This window comes from Paramisgurnus dabryanus, chromosome 10 (genome assembly GCF_030506205.2).
Source record: "Paramisgurnus dabryanus chromosome 10, PD_genome_1.1, whole genome shotgun sequence".
Taxonomy (NCBI): Eukaryota; Metazoa; Chordata; class Actinopteri; order Cypriniformes; family Cobitidae; genus Paramisgurnus; species Paramisgurnus dabryanus.
Window position 1 is genome coordinate 38,489,111 of NC_133346.1, and position 26,497 is coordinate 38,515,607.

The 26,497-nt window shown below is 39.2% G+C and overlaps 1 protein-coding gene across 1 annotated transcript in view; it reads right to left on the reverse strand.

Moving 5' to 3' along the window:
- The window catches only part of LOC135739251 (uncharacterized), a 29,223-nt gene extending 9,131 nt beyond the window's left edge, over positions 1–20,092 (reverse strand). The window contains exons 1-7 of the mRNA XM_073815974.1: positions 19,408–20,092; positions 9,893–9,994; positions 8,613–8,663; positions 8,316–8,375; positions 8,187–8,231; positions 554–613; positions 425–469 (exon numbers count right to left, since the gene is read on the reverse strand). Coding sequence (XP_073672075.1) covers positions 425–469; positions 554–613; positions 8,187–8,231; positions 8,316–8,375; positions 8,613–8,663; positions 9,893–9,994; positions 19,408–20,092 — 1,048 coding nt within the window. The remainder of the gene's footprint in view (positions 1–424; positions 470–553; positions 614–8,186; positions 8,232–8,315; positions 8,376–8,612; positions 8,664–9,892; positions 9,995–19,407) is intronic.
- Between the last annotated feature and the right edge of the window lie 6,405 nt (positions 20,093–26,497).

The window sequence follows — 26,497 nt, forward strand, 5'->3', positions numbered from 1 at the left end:
CCAGAAATAACTCTGAGCAATAAAGCAAGAGATGAACCGAATTTTAAAATTTGTTGTCATATAAGCATCCACTTTAGGTTTGAGACTATAGACGATGCACTTGTCCATTGCCGATGCCTGACAGACTTAGGCACTGATTACACAGAACAAGAGCTGAGCCCAGTGGTTACCAGTGATTGACATAACATTCCATTAAGCATTTTGCTGACATCTCACATGTACCCATGAGAAATGACATGGGTTGTGTAGTTCAACACTACCTACTTCATCATTGTTGATTCTTCGTTAAATGGAAACAAAAATCTGTTCTAAACCTTACCAGGCTTTGACAAGTCCCAGAATACTGAACCATTGGTAGGTGACAATGGCAACTAGTTTTTGTATTGTTCTGATGGCAATGGCAATGATCAAGAATCCAACTTACTCTGAGTGTTTGAAGTTGTATTCGGAGTGCTGGTCATAGAAGGACCTACATTTGTGCAAAATAAGACATTAAAATTGTGTAGAATTATGATGTCACCAAAAGCAAGTTGTCTTGTGATGATAGGCATACCTTGGTCACTGCTCTGTAACATAGTCCTGGTTGAGGTCACATCTAAATTTGTGAGCAAAGCTGCCAAAAATAGAAAAAAATAAAAGCTGGTTACATCAAGGTTTCATCATGTCTAATTTAAGACTTTTTAAGGACTTAAAGGCACACTGTGGAGTTTGTGACCTTAACAGTTGAAGCATTTGAGTAATCAGGGTACCCCCAGGATTGTCAAACCTAAATTCAAGGCTTTTAAAGACCTTTTTAATACCACTTCAAATGAAATTTAATACCTACATCGCACCCATTCGGGTAGAATAAATCATTTTAAATAACGTAATATACCTCAAATAATTACTATTTACAAGTGTTTGAACATTCATGACAACATGCCTCTGAAAGGCTGAATCCAAGGCCCAAACGGCCTAACCCTTATCTTTACCCAACAATCAAAACCAAAAATCAAATAGATTTAATAAATTTAAATGTATAATTATTGTAAATTTGAAAATCCCTAAATCAGGGATGGGCAACTGGAGGGCCAGGGGCCAAATGTGGCCCTCCTCTTTATCTTGTGCAGCCCACCACGTTTTAATATGACCATTATGTCGGAGAAGGTAATTTATGTTAAAACAATTGCCTTGTTTGATCCATGAAATAATCTGCAAACCAAACAATAACACCAACTTTAAGGTATTTATTTTGCTGTTTAATATAGTTAAGATAATAACAACATCTAATAACACTCATCAGTAATGCTGTGAACCAGAACAATACTGACAAACAAAATTAACCATATTATGGCAAACACAACAACAACAAGAGATCTGTTCACTGCACCAAACAAAAAACTGGACACAAGCTCATATATATATATATATTTCTGTTAATCTTTTCTGTTAATCTTTATACAGGACCATACTAAAGTTTTCTAATGCTAACTTAGTGTGACAATGTAAATATGTAGCCTATAGTATATATTGCAAGTTGATATTATATAAACAAAATATATAATAGCTTTCAAATTTGCGTTATTGTTGCAGCTTATTATTGCATGGATCACACAAGACTATTGTTTAACATATAAATGAACTTCTCCGACATAATGATCATATTAAAACGTGTCTTCTCTACCTAGATTTACTAGAGACGGATTGTGGAACAGAAGATTGTGTGTGTCATTGATTAAATCAAACAACCGATCACAGGTGCGAGGACAACCGTCATTGTCCCGCCCCCACAGTCCCAAAGTCAACTTAATCGAGCAAGGGCATGTTGTGCAGCTGCGAGCGCATAGAGAAAGTCGAGCGAGCGCTCATCCCAGCCTTTACTTTCTCATCCCAGCCTTTTTTACTTAACTTTTAACTTTGCTCGCGTGACTGCATTTGTGCGCTTTGAACAGAGGTGTGCTTTCGAGAGGACATTTTTCAGCGCGCGAATAGTGTTTTGTGAACACGCGAGAATGCTTTCCCGCGCGCGAATAGTGTTCTGCGTGCTCGCTAAGATGCTTTTCCGAACATGGATAGTGTTCTGCTCGTATCTGTCGCTCGCGCGTAGTTTTTGTGCACAAGAGTTTTGTGTCTGAATTAACAGCATATAAATCTATTGATCATTTGAAATTAAGACCTCCATGAAAAATTCAAGGCTTTGAGGTGAAATTCAATACCTTTTAAGGCCTTAATATGGGAAAATGAAATCCAATGCTTTTTCAAGACTTTTAAGACTCCGCGGGTACCCTGGTAATTTTAAATGATTCCTTAGGCCAATTTAGAGCGCTTGACATCATCAATGCTCCGAGTGGGACTGCCCTCCTGAAATACCTCCTATGTAAGTTTTAAGGAGACTGACCGTCTCTGGCCAGGTCATGTGACCTGGAGAATGCCACAAGATTTTTGTCAACACTGGAAACATTTCATCACTGGATAGTTTTTTTTCTCATTTATTTAAAGTGTGGTTTATGTCAGCTGAATGTGCAGAACGGTTCAGAGAAGACAACATATTTTATCACATTTCAACTCAGTGGTAATTCATAAAACATATCGCTTAGGTTACTCACGTAACCCCGGTTCCCTGAAATAACGGGAACGAAGCATTGCGTCAGTTAGCTGACGCTATGGGGGAAACTCCTGTTTACTCCGTGACTGAAGCCTATTGGTTAACGTCTGTACAAAGTACAGACCAATGACGTTTGAACCCGCGCGCGGGAGGAACGCGTCCTTATATAAGCGCGGTTCAATCGTCAGGAGCTCATATTATTCGACTGAAGCGCGCAGCCGAATAACACTCGCTGCGTAGACGTTTGTAGCACGGCAAGAGACGCAATGCTTCGTTCCCGTTATTTCAGGGAACCGGGGTTACGTGAGTAACCTAAGCGTTCCCTTTCAATACGGTTCACTTCGCATTGCGTCAGTTAGCTGACGCTATGGGGGAACGTAATCCCATCACGCCGTGCATACACAACGTACTGAAGTGCCTTACCGGAGAGACACTGCGTGTGGCCCTATACCCGGCATATTCACAGCTTTAAAAGCAAATGTGTAAGCACCATATAAATTGTTGACGCGCACACGGTGGGGTTTTAAACGCACCGGGGGCACATAACATAGCACAAGACGGCGAGGTACCGAGCGCGCCGCGGCTGTGCGAGATAAGTAAATTCAGAGTCACGTTGGTGAGCTCGCTGAGCGCACCGTGGTGTACACATAAAACGCATGAGCGTGCATGATTGAGCCGAGAGAACCTGCGCTCGTAGGGCAGGGACGTCTAAGCTGTACAATCTGACAACGTAGACGGCGAAGACCAGCCGGCCGCGTAGCAGATATCAAATATAGATATAGATACCCCTGTAGACCAAGTTCATGAGGAAGCCAAACTTGCACAGAGTGGGCTCTATATAGGACATAGCTCATAGAGGGGCGTGAGCCAGTGCGATGGTTTCAACGATCCATCTAAATAACCACTGTTAGCAACAGACATACGTAGTGAGTGATCTGCGAAGCTCACGAACGGCCGATCTGACTATAATATGCGGCAGAACGGTTCGTAGCGTGGGATTATACAGATACCACAATAGTGTGAACCCAGGTGCACCCTCGAGCGCATCGGGATGCATGTAGGTAGTATTATAGTGCACAGATCGGTGAGCTTTCCAAGCGCGCCATAAATGTGTATTGACTATAAATTGCACGGGCACAGGTGAACACTTGAATACATCGTGAATGCATATCAGAGTGTTATAATGCACAGGCCGGCAAGATTCTCGAGCGCGCCGTCATGTGTTCTGATAATAAATTGTGCGCACACGGGTGAACTCTTCAGTGCACCGTGAATGCGTATAGATAAATCAGTGCACAGAACGCGCCGTGAATGTGTACAGATATGATTGATGAACGTAACGGTGGGCACCCAACGCACCGTGAACGTACACAGATGAACAACAATGTATGTGTCACAAAGCATAACACAGCTGTGTATACAGGTGAGCTTTCCCAAGCGCATCTTATTGTATACCAAAATGTTATAGCGTGTACATGTGAGCTTCTCTAAGCGCACGGTGGACGCATATAATTAAAAACCATATTGTGCATACAGGTGAGCTAATGGGCGCACCTTTAATGCAACAAACCTCAGTAGTGCGCGAAGCAGGGATGTCGAAGCTGTAAACTGACAACGTGGACGGCGGGGACCAGCCGGCCGTGTCACAATTGTCAAATGAGAAACCTCTACCATGCCCATGCTCTAAGACAAGTGAGCATAATTGTCACGGGAGGTGATAACGTCAACGATCCATAAATAGCCTGTATTGACAGGTGCTCTAGTGAGTGATCTGTGACGCAGATGAACAGCTGATCGTCTGATGTACGTCAGACGTATCTGTCATCCAGGACCTTGGACAGTTCCAGAGCGCTGTGCCTCGGGCACCGTCCACATCTGAGAAATGACAGGCTTATGAATTAAGTGAATGGCCAGCCGTAAAAGCATGGTTCGCTGTTACCGCCGCCGTCCGCATCTGAGAGATGACAGGCTTGTGAATTAAATGAATGGTCGGTCGTAAAAGCGTGGTTCGCTGTTATCACGGCCACATAGATATAGGTAGGGGAGAGAGCCGCCGTGCCTCTGTAGTGAGGAGAAAAGTGTTCCACCCACGATTCGCGGGGGGTATTGACTTTCAAATGTCACTAGACAGAATGGATCAGACTTTGCATAAGGACGCCTCGTGAAAGGGGTCCTAGCAGCTTGTGTCAATGTGTCATAAGGCACGTAATGTAGGTCGTGTCCCACGGATGCCATCTCCGCACGCCCATCGTAATGGGTTAATATTGGTAGTTTAAGCATGAGATGCGTATCACTCTGATTGAACATAGCTTATAAAGCGATGCAATGAGTTTATAAAGGAGATGACTCGTCAGCTTGTTCAGGGGGCGAGATCTCAGTCTGGTTCGGTAAATAATGAAACCACCGTAGATTGCCCGACCGCATTATCACAATAACACGGTCGAGAGTGCTGCAGTGCTAAATCATCCTCTTAATGTACCGTATTCACAGTACAAGGTGATTTATATGAGACAAACGGCGTTCCACGCGCCGAAGGCTGATTGCCGTCGTAAAGCGTGTTCAACCCACAGCAAATGCTGGGCTAGCTCGTAATGACAGCACTTCATGCAGCAGTGTGTAACTTAAGCAAGCTTCCCGGCCGTCAGCTCGGGGCGGGACCTTTGCTTAGTCAAACTGAAGTGGACTTATGAACAGAATGCCACGATATTCAGCTTTCTGAGGCTCGTTAGAGGGGTACGTGCGCCCGTCTTAAACGAGATGCCGCGCGCGTCTGACTGTGCGCGCGCTTTAAGCTTTGAAACTTATTGTGGCGGGTAGCAAGCTCACTTGAGGTTGATATTACCCTTAATATCTCCGAGTATTGGAGCAGAGGTGTGAGCGTCTTCGGATCCGCTAATATAAATCAGCTATATGGCCGAAAAACGTCATAAACCGCTTGGCTGTAAGCCTTTGAGTGGCCGTCCGGAGAGGGCGCGATTCAAACGCTTGGAGCCATGCAAAAGTCTGAGGCTGTCCTTTCTCTAGGAAGAGAGAATAACAGTCGTAAGACCGTGCTCGTTTGCGCCATCAGCATCGTAGCGGAGAAACCGAGGTGGGCTGCGAGCGAATTTGGCAGAAAGGTGTTAGAGACACCGTACAGTCGTGGGGTGTCAATACACAGTATATGGCCAAACCGGGGTTTTTTCGGCTAGCGTCGATAGAATTATGGACAGCGGGCCGTGTGTGCGTATTACTGATTGCTTGTCAGTAAGGCGATAAAGTGTTTAGAGACACCGTACAACCGTGGGTGTCAATACACAGTATAGTAAGCACGGAAATTACTCTTTTTAGAGGAATCAAATACCGTTCGCCACTATAGTGAGGTCGCATAGCCGACAGTATTACACAGTATGTTTGGATAAACAGCACACAGAAAACATTTCAGGGCAGTCCAGCCGAGGCGCGACATAACCCCTTTTTCCCAGACAGTTTCGTTCTCTGTTGATGCAGCTGTGCTGCGGAGACCAGAGCTCAGCCGTTCAGGTGCACAAGCCTCAGTAGTGACGGTGACCGAACGGCTCACGGAGCAGGGTAGTATGTCTAGGTGGTTAATGTCAGACTGAACCCATCGCAGAGAGGAAGTCTGCCGTGAGGCCCGCGGTTTTGCCGTTTATTAAAAGGGCAGAAAAACCGGGTATATATATAAGAATGTACCAATATTCAGCGCACTGATATAGGACGGGACTGAATAAAGGGAGGTATTCGGGCCTCAGTATATTATAAACAAATTCGTTCTGCCTCTGATTCCGTCTAAACCAGAGAGAAATTACCAGGCAGACGAAAAATGAGCTATCTGAAGTGAGATCGGCTCAGGCCAGTAAAGCTCTATAATAAGTGTTTTAGCGCTCCAATAGAGGCGTGTCCGCCTTATCGAGCAGACGAATGAGATCGTGCCGCTCCAGGAGGGGAGGGGCATGAAGCTCTCTTATAATGAGTGTTCTTGGTGCTCCAATAGCGGCGAATCGGCCCTATCAAGCAGACGAATGAGATCGCGCCGCTCCAGGAGGGGAGGGGCATGAAGCTCTGTAATCGTTGAACACTGGACAGCTGCATTTAGAGGCAGCGAGCCGTAATACCGCGTGCTAGCTAAGCCGTTAAGAGACCTCACCACTGTGGGGAAAGGAGCGAGGGACTCCGCGAGCGTGGAGCACGAGTGGCTGTGCTATGACAGAGACAGGGGCAGACCGCCCGTGTTTGCTTGTCGTATGCATCTATCCAGGTCTACGGTTCCCCGCTTGTTCATCTCAACAAGAGAGGAACGGCAGAGGGGAGCAGCAACACAGACAGAACAGCCATGCGTCGTGACGGTATCACCCGATGCACTCGGGGGATTAATATATGTGCCAGAGATCTCGCCACTGAATGTGAGAGGAGCGAAGGGACTCTGTAAGCATGAACGGTTGCGGTGTGACAGAACACAGGGGGGGGTTAGTCCGTGTGTGCTTGTCTATGCATCCATCTAGTCTCATGGCTCGCCGTGTGTTCATCCCGGCGAGAGAGGAACAGCAGGGGGAGCACGAAACATGGATAAGACAACCAAAGCATAAGCGCGGTCCCGGCGTGGGAGGTGCCAGACCGGTAACGCGCTCGGAGGAAATTCATAGCAGAGAGGCTCACCGAGCCGCTGTGCTGGACGCTATTACAACAGCGCCTGCTCTTTTAGCTTATAGCTTTATTAAAAGTATTGATCTTACCGGGCGGCCGCAGGGGAGACCTCGTCAGGCGTGTGTCCGCTGCACAGGGCTCGTACCACGGCAAGCGAAGGCTATCTTCGGTTCTCGGCCGGAAAGCGGCAGGGGAAGACGCTAGACCTGGACTCTGCTATCTTCGGTTCTCAGCCGGAAAACGGCAGGGGAAGACGCTAGGCCTGGACTCCGCTGCAGGGCTTTTGTCAACGGCGAGGTAAGGCTTCTTCTTTTTCTTCGGAGCAGCGAGAGGTTCGCGCTGAAGGAGAAATAATATGAGCTCCTGACGATTGAACCGCGCTTATATAAGGACGCGTTCCTCCCGCGCGCGGGTTCAAACGTCATTGGTCTGTACTTTGTACAGACGTTAACCAATAGGCTTCAGTCACGGAGTAAACAGGAGTTTCCCCCATAGCGTCAGCTAACTGACGCAATGCGAAGTGAACCGTATTGAAAGGGAACTGAATACTCCACATGAAACTTTAGTCTTCTGACCTTTTACCATTGTGTCGATTTATTTTGATTAATACGTGCGAGGGAGAGAGAGCAAAAGAGCGGTTAGTTTGGAGATCGTGAAGTCTTGTTTACTTTTACCAGAGTGGGACTCTCTATCTCTTCTGTTTTTTTCAAGTAAACAAGCGCCCTGTAAAGCGCTGCAGTTCATCTACATTACTCACCGATCAAATAAGACTTTGGCTTTGATGGCCGGATATCAACAGTCCATATATAGCCTACTATGGCCTGGGACTCGGAGCAGGAGCATATAAGAGGACTTGTTAACGTCAAGGGCATACAATTTCGGTAGATCATTAATCTTAGAACCGTTGGCAACTAGTTTGTGTAATGTTTTGATGGCAATGATCAAGAATCCAACTTACTCTGAGTGTTTGAAGTTGTATTCGGAGTGCTGGTCATAGAAGGACCTACATTTGTGCAAAATAATACATTAAAATTGTGTAGAATTATGATGTCACCAAAAGCAAGTTGTCTAGTGATGATAGGCATACCTTTGTCACTGCTCTGTAACATAGTCCTTGTTGAGGTCACAGCCACATTTTTTAGCAAAGCTGCCAAAAATTGGGGGAAAAAAGAAAAGCTGGTTACATCAGGGTTTCATCAGGTCTAATTTAAGACTTTTAAAGACCATTATGAATAAATCTGAAGACCTATAACACGACCTAAAAAAAGTAAAGGCTTAATGCTTTTTTTAACCCAGTGCTTTGAAGCTGAAAAACTTAGTTTATGCATTTATAAACTTGTTTATAAAATGTATAAACAAAACAAAAAAAAGTGTTAAAACTTACTGGGGCTGTCCTCGTTGTGTCTGGCTGAAAAGAAATCCATTGATGGGGTGACTAAAAACACAAGGTAATAGCAAGTTAGTAAATCAATGAAGTTCACTGAAAGTATATACTAGCAATGTTCCCTCTAATTTTTATCAGCACTGAGCAAATATTTTTTTTTTCTGAGCGCACATTTCAATAATGTGAGCAATTCGCAACCACACGACCTGTCGAAAATGACCACGAGCCTGCGTTAGCCATAGGGGATTCAAAGAGATGACAGCAAATGCATCAATATGTCATTGATATATGTGGTTGATTTTTATTCAATATTCTTTATAATGGTTGTATTTTGGAAAGTTTAATGATGGTGTTTTCCCAGTCAGTTTAGTTGAACTTAAAGGGGTCATATAATGCCATTTGTGTACAAGTTGATATGATTCTTTAGGGTCTAAATGAAAAGTTTGTAATATACTTTCTTAAAAATTTCTAATTAGTAGGCTATTGTAAGAAAACAGTAATTGTAACTGGTCAAAAACAGCTTTGTTTTCAGCACTCCTGAGTGTATATTCTTTAAATCAAAATGAGCGTTGCTTATCACGCACCCTTAGTTCTGTGGGAAATTTAACACAACGCACATGGAGCGTTGCCATGACAACAGTTGAGTGACACGTTATTGTAGAAAAAGATGACGGTCCAAAGAAGTTAGAAAATTACGTTTCTGAACTTTGATCTATCTCTGTATTTTCTGGCAGGGTAGGAGTGAGATACAAACGCTATGTGTTTATGTACGATAGTTCATAGACATATTGATGTTACAGCTAATAACCATAATGCGTTGTTCTTTATAAACGTAGGATTATGAATTATATATTGAGAACGTCATACATAGAAAAGATGCCGTAATGTACCCTGCGTGTATACAATGGCCGTATTCATCGTGAAGCTTGCAAGCGATCTATAAGTGCTGGGGATTCCCCGAGAGTAACATTAATCTAAGCATACTTTGAATAAACATTCTAACGTACATGCAGCTTGGTTGTCACATGTCAGTATTTTAAATGTTTATTACCTAACCTGCATCACTTTTGATGCTCAGATGTTTAACCCCTGGAAAAAAAGTCGTTTGTGCGGTCTGAAAAATCTATTGCGCAGCAACTTTGACTGGGCTGCGCGGCCGCACGCGCGCGCAGCTTAGAGGGAACATTGTATACTAGTATGCCAATTTCTGAGGAAAACAAGACACAAAGATTATACACAAACATCAAATATGTTGTGGTTACTCGGCAACATTTACTTACAGGAAGGCATGTTTGGCATCTGTGGAGTCTGGGGAGTAATTGTGGCAGATGTGGCAGTCTTTTTCTTCAATCTCTTGGCAAAAGGCTCATCTATATCTGTATCTAATGGATATATATATATATATAGTATATGTATTATATATATTTTTGTTGGTGTTGTTTGTTTTTAGGGATGTAACGATTCACTCAACTCACAATGCAATACGATTTACAATAATGGTTTCACGATACGACTTTCTCACTATTTTTTTAACGAAAGAGATTTAAGACAAATTATAAATGAGAAAGTGTTTATTATTTTTCAGACAAAATGCTGCACATTTTAATTTCATCTTGAAATATATTTTGTCAAATTATAACACAAAAAAAAAAAAATTAAAATCCCTTTAAATTTTTCAAATCAATCTTTCTGTTTGTCTCGTCAAGAAATGGACACTGGTACCTTCACACACTATGTAAAACGACTGTAAGATTAGTACCACATTGACAGGGATTTTACATTGAAATAAAGGCAAGATTTTAATTTTGTTATAATTTGTAGAATTACACTTAGAAAAAATAGAACACATTTAGAAAAATATGCCACAACCATCAAGAAGTTATTCTTTTTTTTTTTGTTGTTTAAATCCATATCCGTACATTAGAGAAATGGTGATTTTCCACTGCACAGAACCAGCTTGCCTCGACTCGCCTTTGTTTGGTTTTCCACTGCGTAAAAGTTGTACCTGTACCAGCTTCCAGGTACTTTTTCGTACCACCTCCAGCGAGGTTCTAAGCAAGCTGAGGCGAGACTAAAACGTGACGTGAAAACCAGGCAGACTGCTGATTGGTCAGAGTGAATTGTCACTATTCACTGCGTCATCATTGCATGCGCCAGGCGGAGTAACGGAGTGGATAACCCATGGAATAACCCTGTCATTTTCAAATAGTTTACTTGTTGTGAGAAACAGCCACATCCCGAGGATCAAAAACAGCATACTCAATTTCCCCCATTGTTCTGTGTGTGTGGGTAGCGGGTGTGTGTTGCGTCTCTATGACAACCAGGTACTATAATTGTGGAGGTACTTTCTGCAATGGAAAACGGAGCAAAAAGCGAGCCAAACCGCGCCGTGTCGAGCCGAGTACTGTGTACTGGAAAAGTGCCAAAAGAGATAGTAAAATAAATAAAACACTTGGTTGCCATGAAAACAATGATACACCTTGTTATCTCAATGGCTCTGGCACTCAACGTATTAATGCCTTTTGCATGAAAATGTGACTGTTGCTTCTCACGGTGCTGATTATTACTAGTCTATGGAAAGTCAAAATGCCAACACATCGGATTTGAATGAGTCAATGTCAACATATTATGTAGGGATGCACCAAATCTAGATTTTTGGGGTTCGACCAAATACCAAATCCATTGGTTAAGATTCTGCTGAATCAGAATACTGAATCCTACTAAAATAAGGTGTGGCCCCTTTAAGAGCTGTGTGCAAGCTGTTAAACTCTCTGCAGTCTGTTGTATGTGTCGTGCATCTCAAACAATCCATGTATGCACATTTGATGCTCATTTTAATCTTATTTTGTTTATTAAGTAACATTTTGGATGGTATAACGTTTGACATACAGTTATACAAGTTTTAATAGGGAATAAAGTGTCCTTGATTCTGTCTGGTGTCTGCAATAACTTTAGCTGTGAGGAAGTGTGAGCTATCCTATTTTTCTTTTTGACACAATGCGTTACACTAAGTAAACTAAACACCTTCGTAGTGCAAAAATGCGTAGTGCAAGTGCGGGTTCGGTGGAATTTTTTTTATGTTCGGCAGAAACCAAACCCTTTAAAAAGCCCAATATATGCTGTTGCCATTTCTACTTTGACGGTGCATGCACACTGTCAAATATGCACACTATTAAACTGTATGGTGCACACTGTGCAGCGTGAGCGGAGCAAACCAAGTGTTTTCAGTGAATTTGCATGGAAGTTGAGCGTTTTTTGCTTGCTTGAATCGTCACCAATTGTTATTGATTTTCAATCGGTTGCGAGTGAATCGTTACATCCCTAAAATATATATGTATATGTATATTATTGTGTATTTATTGTAATTTGCAAGCTTTGGTTATTACTTAATATGTTTTTACATGTAATAATGTGTGTGTGTGTGTGTGTGTGTGTGTGTGTGTGTGTGTGTGTGTGTGTGTGTGTGTGTGTGCGGGTTGGTCTATGTGGTTTACGAGGACATGAATAGTGTATAATGACATGTTTATTATGCTATAAAGGTGGTTTACAGGGACACAGACAGTGTCCCCATAAACGGAAAAGCTAAAAAAACATACTAAATGGTAGTTTTTCATAGATTAAAGACTGGCAACAGGTTTTTGTGACATTGGGGTTAGGGACTGGGGTAGGTAAGGGGAATAGAATATAACAGTTTGGACAGTATAAAATGCATTGCGTCTATGGAGATGTCCCCGTAAACCACATACACCAACATGTGTGTGTGTGTGTGTGTGTGTGTGTGTGTGTGTGTGTGTGTGTGTGTGTATGTGTGTGTATATGAGTGGTATATTGTGCAGTGTTTGTGGAACTGTTCATGCATTGATGCTTAACACAAATGAAGTTCCTAACGGATAAATAAAGTTCTTTAAATGAATTGATAATAAACAATCAGAGGTGTGACCAATTCCATTTTACCAGAGTCCAAATGGGGATTTGCACAAGTGTCAAGTCAAATACAAAATCAAAATGTCAAATGCCAACTTAAATCACAGTTTTGAGCAATCAGTAGGCTTGGGTACCGAGTATCGATTGGAACGGGGACTAGCTTTGCAATTTTCCCGGAATTGTTGAAAAGTTTAATTTTGATTCCTAGTTTTGATTCTTTTCTAAACAGACCGAAATCTCGGCAAAATGCAACACTCGACACTCTATTCTCTAGATTTGTGACTTGATTTAGACTCGCGGATATATAAAATTGATCTTGTGCATAAAATAACGTTTGATGACGTTTCTGACAAAATAGAAGAGAGAACGAGTCGAAAGAAAGCCCCGCCCGCACGCACTCACTCTCACCGTCCTCAAACATGTCAGAGCGCCCTCTCTCTCCTTTGTGCATATGAATCAACAACAATTCCGCACATTCAGTTGTCATAACCACCTCAATAAAAGAAAAAAAACCTACCCAGTGATGAAATGTTTTCTGTGTTGACAAATCTTGTGAGATAACCTTAACTGCACTCTTGAGATAATCACAAAGTGCATGCCGTAGGCTACACACATAGACACATCCAATTTGGGAACTATTGACTCTTTTAAACTGATTCACTTTAATGCACTGAACCCACAAGGTGTCTGAATCGGTGTATAACCAGTGTTTCCGCTATATACATTCTACCGTGGCGGCCCGCCACGCCTAAAACATCCCGCCACGCCTTCGGTTGTGGATAGAAGGGATACAGCAAACGAAATCTTGCCGGATGAGCACTGTTTTATAATCCTTCACCCAAACCCAACTCTAAACACAAACTTTCACACGATTGTAGGTTGTATTTGTATCTCATTTAGCCAGAGACGCTGTTTTCATCCTAATAATCCTACCTCTAATCTAATCATCAACTTCTCTGCATTTGCTGTATCCCTTCTAGACAAAACCCGCGGCAGCCCTGTCAGACTGGCAGTCTTTAAAAATAAATAAATTCCTTTCTGAATTCGCGTTGTAAACTCATTTATAAATAAATCGCCTAAAATATCATAATTTCCCACATGGGTTTAGTTTAATGCACAAATAGATTTAAATCAACAGATGATGATTAGGCTACGTATCTGTTTTGTGAAATATAATAAAATAAATAAGCCTACACGAAATATGTTACACTTAAATAATTATCAGATTGACCAAACGAATAAAAAAGTATTTGAGTTTCTGTTCTTTTTTGTGACACGCTCTAAAACCAAAGCAGCAGAAACCACGTCAAGTTTTTAATTATTTTAAATAAGCACAATGCTTTCTCCTTATTGTGAGTTTACACAAATAAAAAAACAACATTTACAGGTTCGAATGTTGTTTTACTTTTATCTGTATGACAATAAATTTGGGTGATTTAAGGTGCAAGGTCAACACGCGTATGATGTTCACCGGCGCATGTACACCGAGGCAGCGCAGGGCTGCGAGAAATGACATAATTAAACTTTCGATTTAACATATTACGAGTTTTTTGGACATTCATTTGTAATCACTGTACATTTATCAGGCCATTAGTTATTCAGAATATAGGCTATAAACGCAGCGCACTGCTGACCACTCAGCTGTCAATCTTCTGTGCTTTAGATCGACACTCACAAAGTTTCACATTAAATGATAAGATATTTGTCTAAAAACAAAAGGCTAAATACTGAATACTACTTATATGCGACTGCAAGACATTAATAGTCGAATCTGTTTGTAAGGAAACTTACATTATTCCCGTGGAAGAGAAGTACGTTGATAATAAAAACTTGAGGCAGAAGGTGAGACTGTTTTATCTGTTTCAGATAGGAGAGTCGGGGTACCCGCGGGTAAAACGCATAATATTTGAGGTAACGAGTGTAATAATATTAATGTGTCATTTGCGTTGAAGATGCAGGTCGGGACTCAATAGAGTTAATTGCGGGTCTAACATCCAACACCAAAAGGATAGACCGTTGAAGGTTTATATTTAACTGCGCGATTTGCGGTGTGACCGGGTCGGGGTCTTTATGTCAAACGGGCCAGGTGTGGAATAAAATTGCTGCTGATGTCGAATAACTGTTCGGATGTTCTGTCAATCACAGCGGTGCAGATTATCAAACAGGATTGTGCGTGACTTTGCTACAGCTCTGTAAAACACGAGCACGAACTTGCACACTACATTAAAACTACAATGAAAGATCCGTGTACGAAGCTATAAAACGTATTTTTTAAGAAAATACAATTTAGATCAAACATAGAAAAGCAATATGCTATAAATATAAGGAAAATTAAATGACAGCATGAAAATTATAAAAAAATACATGTTAGTTTACTGTAGCCTATTTTTTACATTAAAAAAATAATGTACATTTATAATCATCATGGGCGCCCCCTGCCGCCACAGCTGGAAAAAATCCTAGAGGAAACACTGATAACAATTGACAATATAACAAATCGGTAACACTTTACAATAATGTTCTACTTATTAAACTCTAGTTAACTACATTAGTTAACATTTACTATTAATAAACATTTAATATTAATAAACTTCATTTCTACAGCGTTATTGTTAATTTCAAAATGTAGGCTACTAAAAATCTACTTTATTGAAATCAAAAGTTTTAGGCCTATTTGTTAACACAGTGGTGTAATTTTTGTTTAATGTAGACCATCTTTTATAATTATATCAGCTCTTAAAAGGTGCCAGAGTGGAGAAATGTAGGCAGTCTTGAAAAATAACACAGACTCAACCTTGATGACTCGACTTAGTCTAGACTTGTGTTCGAGTACATTTCCTTCAGAAAGACAGCTGGTTGCAGTTTTCAACCAGTCCTGCAGGGACTCCCTGACAGGCCATATTTTTGCTTAAACCCTGAAATTGCACACCTGATTCAAATAATCAAAGGTTTAAAGGCTTAATTTGTAGCTGACTAATTGAATCAGGTGTGCCATATCAGGGGTAAAACAAACATATGGCCTGTCGGGGGTCCCTGCAGGACTGATTGAAAACGCTAGCTCATTTAAAATAACCTAAACTTTTTTGACCCTGCCTCTTAAAAGAATCGGAATCGTTTGGAACCGGAATTGAAACAAGGAATCGGAAATGGAATCATTCAAATTCAAACGATAGCAAACCCAACCCTAGCAATCAGCAGGTGCGGCAGGATTATTCTTCAGTATAATGTTGCTGCAAACGAGGCTAACTGACCATCTACCAGCATTATTTGCAGAATGTTTAGTTATACTTACCATTTCCCAGAATGACTGACAACAGCAATTGATAGTTCATTTGTGCCAGTTAAAAAATTTCCCTAGCTTTGAATCTCTTAGTTGAAGAAAGTACAAGCTTACAATGTTATTTATTACATGAACTTATCTATTATTAGGAAATAGCCTACCTTTTCAGTTGTCTCTAGCCAGTTCGTTGGCACAGCATCCACTGTGTTGGATTTGACAAATTTTACAACAGCAAACTGGTTGACCGTGTTCTTTGGGAAACAATGAAAATGTTGTCACATTGTGATCTTTCCCCTGAGCAAATGTATATTCATATTATTATTTTATATATAAATGTATACATTTTTTATTATATACACTTACAAGTGTGTTCCACTTGGATGTATTGTTTTGATGTTGGATGAACTAAATGTGTTATATTTCCACTCAATGGAAATATATTAAAATAAAATCTGGGGTGGTTTACAACACAAAAAAATGCAACTGGCAATTGTAAGACATACAGCCAAATGTGTCATCTGTGGGCAATATTAATTAGAAAAGTATTGCTCAATTTTTTTTGTTACATAATACATGAACAACTATGTTACTGCCTGTGCCTAATAAATGATTACTTCACTTCAGAATTAAAATTTCCTGACAATTTACTCACCAACATGTCTTTATTGGAAAAGAAATAAAGGATTTTGAGGAACACATTACAGGATTTTTCTATATGTAATGGAATTGCAACCAGCGGGTTGAAGGTTACATTACACCATCGCAGCTGAAGAAAAAGGGTCTCATCTAGTGTAACGATCTGGCATTTTGTAATTTCTTTTTTTTTTTACCACAAATGCTCGTCTTGCTCGAGGTCACGGGTGACGTGAAGTTTGTCTGTGTACTCCAGGTCAAAAAGGTAGGGTTAAAAACAACATCTCATCTTCTCCTCCAACTTAAAATCATCTGGCATCGCCTTTTTTAAAAAAAAAAAAAAAGAAGGTAAAAACGTGTTTGGTTTGTAAACACTGGGTTGTATTTACGTCTTCGTCATGCGTGACCTTTCCAACGTAATGTGTGGTGCATCGCAGAGTGTTTAAAATGTATAAAAATTCTGATTTGTTTTTTTTTTGTTAAAAATAACACTGGATGAGACTCTTATTCCTCAGCTGAAATCATGTAGAGCACTTTGAAGCTGTGATTTGGACCTTCAACTAGTTTGACCGCAGTAAAATCCACTAGGCCTTTATGGAGAAAAATTCTGGAATGTTTCCTTAAAAATATTATTTGTTTTATAACTGAAGAAAAGCCATACATAAATTTATCTTGGGTAAGTAAAATATCAGGACAATTTTTTTTCTAAAGTGAGTTAATCCTTTAAGTCTGTGAACTCCTCAGAATGAATGGAGCAAGGTTAGCACAATCCTCAAACCACTGTCTGCCTCAGTCATAAATGCCTGCCTGCCCAATTGCCTCTCAGATAATGTTTTCATACGAGTGTGACTGTCTCTGGCTGTGTAGACTCCAATCAACCTTGAGTCACAGGGCTGCATGAAGAATGGCTCAAGTCGATCATAGATACGACAGAGCAACATCTTTTCCCCATGCTCTGTCTCACCAGACACTGCAACAACTTCACAGCACTCTAGATCACTAAAGGCGGGCGTACACGGTGCGATTTTTGCTGTCGTAGGGGCTCGCATGCGATTTTTTTCCTCGGGAGCAAATCGTTCATGCTCGTATGGTCGCGGCTCGCACCGTGTGAGAGGAATTACGAGCCGAGCCGAGCAGGTTACGAGCACCTTACGACCTCCCGATAATTTTTAAACATGTCAAAAAAGTTCGGGAGCTGTCGGTATAAATTCGTAGTGTTGGTGCGGGTGTACGAGACGATCTGGCAAAGCACTTGAAGTTGACCAATCAGAATGTACAAAAAGCAGAAGAAAAAAGACAAATGTAGCACTGCTACCTCAAATATTGATGACTACTCTATAGCTGGCTATGTTTCGCGCACACACACTCCGGTGACCGGACATCATGACAAATATGACAGGTCCTTTCAGTGACGACCTCTTGATCAGCTTCTTTGCCTGAAAAAACTTGTCATACGTGTTTTTGTGATGTCGGGTCACAGCTTTGGATGTGTGTGGAAACAGGAGAGAGTGTTGTTTTAGGCTATACCGCTGTTCTGATGCATTAAACGAGGCTTTTTGATATTAAAACTTTTTTGTTTTACTTGTTGATTTTTCTTTACTTGTTAATATGTTTTATCATTATTTACAATGTAAACATAAAATAAACCAACAAAATTATGTAATAAATAAATATAAAAATTATTAGACTCCGTGCAGAGACCACTGGTTTAAACAGTACAGGATGTACAAAGAATGTCGCAATTTTTGTGTAATCCAAGCTGTGCCAAAGTTGCTGTAGTTTTATAAATGATTGGATATTAAAAGGGCTGTCGCGACAGAAAAAAGCAACGGAATGTCCATGTTTAATAGGCTAAGATATGCATTTATTGAGAGAGTACATAAACATGATGATCATATGCGGAGACGATGTTTCCCATCTTATTATGGAGCTTCTGCTTTAACAACTGAGCTTGTTCGGTATTTTTACCCACATATATATTCTTTTACATATTTTCAACCAAAGGAACAAATGATATAGCCCAGTGTAAGTTATATGGTAGCCTTAGCTTGTTTTGAAATGATGAGAACATTTAAATGACTAAAAATGTAGGCTATCTCTGAAACTTTATTTAAATAATGATTAATTTGTTTTCATACTATATATGTATTGCTATGTATTAATTTACATAGGCCTACTGTGAAAATGCACTATATTAATAAGCAATGCCTTCTGTATGGCATTTATTTTGTGCAGTTACAGGAGCATAAATGCTGCGGTCTCACTTTTACTTCAAGACACCGCATTGACCGAACATTTGCACATAACAAGCCTAGACAATGTGTTTATATTAAATTAAATTATTTTCGTTTTACAAATTAATATTTGGCTATAGATGTGTTGTCTTAATAATTTAATTATAAAGGGAAAGGCGTGTAACGTTAGCTTGCGTTTTACCTCATTGCTCCTCATTCTGCATTTACAAATAAATAAATAGGCCCACTGAATGTGTTTTTGAACGGTCATATTTATAAAAAAGCAACAATATATGTAACATTAATAATAGCAATATAGATATTTATTTACTTGGCACTAAAAACATGATATATTAAGACGGTAAAACCGCATATGCGCTAGCACGAACAATCACTGAGAGAAATTCCTTCACCGCCACTGACAGCAGACCTATATTGCAATTTCGGAATGCATAAATAGAAATTCTAAAGAACAGAAATTCCAGGCTGTTTTATATACTAAGCCAATATCTTTACCCTATTCTTTTTGTTTTATTTTTTGTACATTCTGCCACAACGAAAGGTAGCCTACTTCATCCTCACAGGTGTGAAAATGCCTACGTCAGAACTCGTCAAGTCGTATAGTAAAATCTTGTCGTGTGTGACTGCGTCCGAATTATTTTCGTATAAACTCACTCGTGTCGTGTGCGAGAGCTCACGACGTTCCGACCGTCAGAATTCGCACCGTGTACGCCCAGCTTAAGAGTGAAGACATTGTTGGGTTTTTTTATTTCTACAGTCTTGTTTGGTTCACGAAGTATCTTGCTCAGTTTGTCTGCTTCCCTAAGCCGCCTCACAATCTGTGAAAGAGGATTTCGCCCAGAACGAACCAATCTCTTTAGCTGATGCAAGTAATTCTCAAAAGAGAAAGCACTGCACTCATCTAGACTTCCATAAAGGTTTGCATCCGATGCCAGGTGTACCAAACTGTGGACATTGTAGACAAGAAACTCATCCCCATACAAATGTCTTCCCTGTGCAATGAAGTACATCAACAACTCCTCTGCATTGTGATTGTAATGTTTTGACAATCTTGGGCAGACAAGGATGGATAATGCCACACTAAAAACCAGGAAGTGCTCATAGAGCTGTTCTGCAATTATGCCTTTAAGCACAATTTTTCCTGTATAGAGGGCAAACTGTCTCAACTCTGTGGCCTTCCATCTATCAATCTCTTCCAACCCTCTTGGCTTCCTTGCAAACACATTGGGAATGCATGCTTTAAGCTTCAGAAGCTGTAAACTGACCTGCTTAACATGGCCAGATGACAGTCTGATTCCCAGTGGTCCCCTCAGCCACATGAGTAACATTTTGCGCATAACCCCAAGGCAACACTGCTGCATATAATCTGCAGGGAACTGATCAATCATGTTAATTGGGAGCAGGCAAAATGGTGACGGAACTGAAGAGAGGTGGTGCTCCTCCTGAGACTGGTCTCGAAATGTTTGATCAGTTCTCAATGTAAGATTGTTTATTTCAGGATATATCACCCGATGGCCATCCCACACTCCCTTTTGTGTGCATTTGTCACAACCATAATATCCTGAACACAGTTTTACGGACTTTACAAGAGCCTTGGCTGGGGCATCACATGTAACACAACGCAGCCTCATCCTAATCAAACCATTGTCTGTCTCTAGTCCATTTTCTATAATGCTGCAAAGGTCACGAACCACATCATCAAGAAAATCAAGATTTTTGGGCTTTGACAACCCAAAACACAAAGCCAAGGGAAATACTGAGGGAGGAGATAAATTTAGTTTGCACAACACTGGCCACAGTGTCTTCTTGCTACTTTTAAAAAGTGGCAAGCCATCAATATTGAGCGAAAAGTCGATGAAATCTAATTCAGAAATATCCTGTAAAGGATACATTTTCAAATGATTCAGGAGCTGATCTTTGCAGTCAAGGTAGATATACTGCATTCCTGATTTAATCTCAAACTCAACACTTTCACTAGTGGCAAGTAGTGTTTTTGCTGTCCTTGGCAGGTCTGGGTGTCCATTTTCTATCAAAATTTTTAACAAAGAATCTACTGCATTGTGTTTTACATGAAATTCATTAGTCCACTGTGCAATGCAATGTCTAAGTGGTAGGTTAGTTTCTCTATAGCTGCTCTGGGACAGGAAATCATCCACATCTCCCTCATCTGCAATATTCTGTTTGACAGCACTCTCTTCTTGTGTAACTTGTTGGGGCAGCAGTGAAGAGCAATGAGGAGAGACATTTGTCGGCAAAAACTCTGCAATATTCTGTTTGACAGAACTCTGTTCTTGTGTAACTTGTTGGGGCAGCAGTGAAGAGCAATGAGGAGAGACATTTGTTGGCAAAAACTCTGATGCTACTGTTTGAGCGCAGTTTGCATATTTTCGTTCTAATCTTTTTGCCCTTTGCCAAATCGATGTGTACTTTCTATCTGACATTGCAACAAAATGAAAGTTAAAAAGAAAAACAAAAAAAATGTTGATTAAAAAAAACATACCGAGCACAATGTTGCATCCATGATGCTTTCACTGTAAAGAAATAGGAACACAGAGAAATTGCAGCATGAGTAAACATTTGTGAAGTGAATCATATTAAGTTGATCATAATAATAATAGGCAGAACTATAACACTCCTAGAAAAGTGTCACAAGAAGAAGACCAAAGTCAACATAATTTCCCCAGCCTGGTCTCATCATTAATAAGTAACATTAACAGGTACAAAATGCACAACGCTGAAACGTACATTATGGATGTATTGACAATATTTAAATGTTTACAACCATATAAATGTATAATATTTAATATTTTAGATTATGTAACCCTGCCCCAAACATAAACATTTTATAGAAAATATAAAAAGAATATATAAAACAAAATAGACAAAAACTGAGTGGTTCAAAAAGACAATTGTTGTGACAATATTGCAATAATAAGGCATTTTGCCAACCTAATCCCACTTTTACATCTAACCTACCCATAAACATTTCTAAATATAGCCTATGTGTCACGGTCTTGTCAGACATCTGTGCTAGATGTAGGTCTGAGTGCATCTGACAGGACCGTGACAGTATTATGTTCTGTGTGGGGACATGTGGAATCACATTGTGTGTGTGGTTTCCACATGTTCCCGGTGTCTTGTTGCTGTCGTGACCTTGCCAGACCTTAGTATAGGTTCAGGTCTATGTTCTGAGGGCAAGGTCAGGGCAGCATTGTGTTTATGTGGGAACACGTGTGTTTTCACATCATGTATGTGTGACACGTGTTCCCAGTGTCTTGTCACTTTCACCCTACTCCCTTATGTACTCGTGTCTCACGTGATTAATTATGTTCACCTGTTCCCCATTGATGTGCTGTCTTAATAATGCCCTCGCGTTCTCTGTGTTGTGCGCGTGCGTTGTTGTAGTTTCAGAGTTTTCATGTATTCCGTGTTCTCTGTTACCAGTTCCTGTGTTTTGGTTTGTGTTTAATCCCAGTGTTTAGTTATTCTCTGTTTTACCCCCACGTGGGTATTTTCTGTTCTGTCTTATTAAAAATATAGTTTATTTTGATACATCCTCTGCGTTTGGGTTCTCTCTTTGTTTTCCATTATTCGGTGTTTACACACCGTGACACTATGTAGTTTTATAGAGCGAAACATAACAGGCAGATAGTGTAATCATGATAATGTATTATTGGAAAAATGTCAAAATCAAAATAAAGATGGTTTGCCATTGCAGTCCTCCGTGTCATTATATTATTGAGCTAAAGAGCAGAATTTACTTTTTTGGTTATGCAATGTGTTGTAGTGATCTATATAGACCACCTGCGTGTTTGCAAACAGAGATGATGTTTTTTTTGTGGGTGGAGCCCAACTGGTGGCAGAAGACACAGCTCTGCAATAGCGGTGAAGTGTTTTAGCATTAAACTGTCATTTTTATGGATCTGGTGTTCTGTCGAAGTCTGTTTCCCTTAGTGCATTGTTTCTTATAGCGTTTTCATCACGTTATGTTTATTTTTTTAGATAAATTAAAAGTTTAAATGGCTTGGCTACTGATATATGTGCATGAATGTTATGCATATGTATTGTGTTTTTAATTGGTAAATCAATTATTTTATTGTATGAATCGATAAAGTACATATAAAAGCAATACTATCATGTATTTTATATAATACCATTTATTAAATATGTCATAATTTTCCTGTTTTCTATTATTTCTTCCTTATATTTATAGCCTACGTGTTTGTTCTAAAACTATTCTAAAACTGTTATGTTTATATACAAATTCAAATGTACTCGCGGTACTTTGACGTCATCCGGCTGAAGGTTCTTACGGCGCCGCATGAAGTCGAACAAGCCTAATGACTGACAGATTCTGATTGGTTGGAGTGTGTGTGTGGGCGTCGAAATGGTTGGTTTCAGTCAGTCACGGTTCATGCACGTGCGAACCATGGTGCGAACACGTGAACAAACACGAATGCATCTTTGCTAGGGTGGCTATCTCCACGTTCTGTTTTCAAAATATAGGCCTACAACTACAACAACAATAATAATAATAATTGTAACGATAAAAATATTTAAAATTAAACAAATAAATTAGTTTAGTTTGTTTAGTTTATTTCAGGCAGCTTAGGTTCCACACAGTTGATCTAACAAAACAACATATTTACATCAGTGTGAAACAGGAGAAGGCTGAAGCTCTTGCTTATAATGCCTACCCTTTTTAAATTATCTCATATTGTAATAATAAAAATATATATATATTGTCTTACATCAATATAATGTTGACACAAACATAAACAAAATACAAAACATTAGTTTTGCATATAGCAACACAGTTGCACAATCCAAAATACAACAAAACCACTTGCTCGTTTTTCACTCATTGGTTGGTTGCATATGGTTTGAGTGCATTAAATAACTTCTTTAACTTAACAAGTGTTCCACATGTTAGTTCCTCATGACAGCTGTTCCATTTACACCTTTAAATGAAATACAATGATATGATATTTTGCATTAGTCCTCACTTGTTTCTTTTTGAATATACAAGTTCCTCTTAAGTCATGCTCTTGCTGTAAACAACCCTTGGATACTTTCAGGTAATTGATGTTTTTTTGCTTTGTGCATAATTTGTTTTAGTTCTAGTAATTCTTTAAACTTTAGAGCCTTTAGTTCAATAAATAGGGAGTTTGTTGGCTCCCTAGTTTGTTTTCTTTACTATTCTTATGGCTCTCTTTTGAAGCATAAATCTTGGATTGGTCGGTGTTTGTTTTAGGCTATATGTATTTCCCACTTCCACACAATACGTAATGTATGGAAGAAATAGGGAACAATACAAAGTATAATGATTTTTCATTTAAATAATCTTTAACTTTATATAAGGTTAAATTAATTAATAGTATTATTGAAAAATGTATTGTTCATAAACTAAAGTATAGTTGTCTAAATATTTTTTTATTAGGCTATTTAACTTTATTTTACTAATGATGTTGTTGTTGTTAATAAAAAAAAAGTTTGGCTATGTGTCCATGGTTTATGTGTCCATGGTTTTAATGCAAGTTGAAAGTCTGACCATAGGCCTATATTTTCCTAAAATTCCAAATCAGCATACTATTGAGACTGTAAAATAATTAAGGTGATGTAATTGTTGAGTAAAAGTAAAGTAAAAACAAGTTAAAAATGGAACAAAATATTTAACGTGGCATAATTAATAGGCTACACTAAAAGAAAACTTATATGCTCGATAAGTCAGGGCAATATATTTCCAATACTTTAACTCTTTTAAATATTTCAAACAGTTTCAACTAATAGTTTAAATATTTTTATTTTTAAGTCAGTTTAATAAAATTTAAATCAAAATTACTTGGACAGCCATGCAATTTGATTATATTTTGAAATTTTTTAAAGGAGCAGCTAAAGTAAAACAATCAGGGTCACAAAAGGGTCACAAAAACATACTGAGAAGGATGCACATTCTGCAAAATACTTTGAGAATTAAGGAGAATAATTAAGTGTAAAATGTCCTTCAGACTCAAGTGCTACCAAATTCCAGAACTGCAACCCGTGAATCTTCCAAACTAGCCTAAAACTATCAGGTTCTCAGAGGCTGCTATAAGGTGAGGAAGTCTGAAACATCAGTCCGTCCTTTGGATGAGACGTTGAATCACGTTCCTGACACTCATTAAAAATCAATGTCTTTTGAAAAAGAATAGGGGTGTAACCGCGGCATCCTGGCCAGATTTGCCCTTTGGCCTCTCTGTCCATGGCCTCCTATCCACATATACTGATTGGCTTCATCATTGTCTCCTGTCCACCAGTAAGAAAATCACAAGCTGTCACAAGGTTTTGAATAAAGAGTGATTCATTAAAGGTTTTATGGAGTGAATCTTGAGGGACCTGCACTAGTTCAAGTCAGACAACAGAAGGGTGGAGTGGGAGTCATGGTGTGAGCTGATACTAACAATGAGCTAAATGGACCTTTCAGGAAACAGTCGTACAAGAGGAGTTTCGAGTCAACCTGCAACAGGCTCTTCTGATTCCACTCATCAGTTATTGAACCTGTCTTAAGGGCCTTCCCGGTGACATCACATTGAAAGTTGGTTATATAGTGGTCCCCGTTTTTTTGGGACCCATCATAATGTAGCATACATGCTTTGTCATAACATTTCTCAATGATGTCTTTATAACATTTTTCTAACATGACAGAGAGAACGTTCTTCTTTTGTTATGTAAAACTTTAACTTTAACAACATTCCCAAAATGTTCTAAAAATGTTGCAAATAAAATGTTATAATTATATTAACTTGTCACATTAAAATAACGTTTTATAAAGAACATGAAACATCTCATCTCTCAATGATATCCTCAAAACATTTTCCTAACATGACTGCAATAACGTTCTTCTTTTGTTATAAAGAAACATTAAGACAACATTATTTTGAGATCATTGTAAAAACTTTAACTTTAACACCATTCCTAAAATATTCTCAAAATGTTGCAAAACAAATGTTGTAATTTAGTTAACTGGGAACATTAAAATAACGTTTTATAAAGAACATTCAACATCTCATCTCTCAATGATATCCTCAAAACATTTTCCAAACGTGACTGCGAGAACGTTCTTCTATGAATCATTGGGACAATGTTATTCTGAGATCATTGTACAAACTTTAACTTTAACAACATTCCCAAAATATGTTCAAAATGTTTCAAATAAAATGTTTTAATTTAGTTAACTGGTAACATTAGAAGAACGTATTATAAAGAACATGAAACATCTCATCTCTCATTGATATCCTCAAAACATTTTCCTAACGTGACTGCGAGAACGTTCTTCTATGAATCATTGGGACAATGTTATTCTGAGATCATTGTACAAACTTTAACTTTAACAACATTCCCAAAATATGTTCAAAATGTTTCAAATAAAATGTTTTAATTTAGTTAACTGGTAACATTAGAAGAACGTTTTATAAAGAACATGAAACATCTCATCTCTCATTGATATCCTCAAAACATTTTCCTACCGTGACTGCGAGAACGTTCTTCTTTGGTTATTATGAAACATTGGGACAATGTTATTTTGAGATCATTGTACAAACTTTAACTTTAACAACATTCCCAAAATATGTTCAAAATGTTGCAAATAAAATGTTTTAATTTAGTTAACTGGTAACATTAGAAGGACGTTTTATAAAGAACATGAAACATCTCATCTCTCATTGATATCCTCAAAACATTTTCCTAACGTGACTGCGAGAACGTTCTTCTTTGGTTATTATGAAACATTGGGACAATGTTACTTTGAGATCATT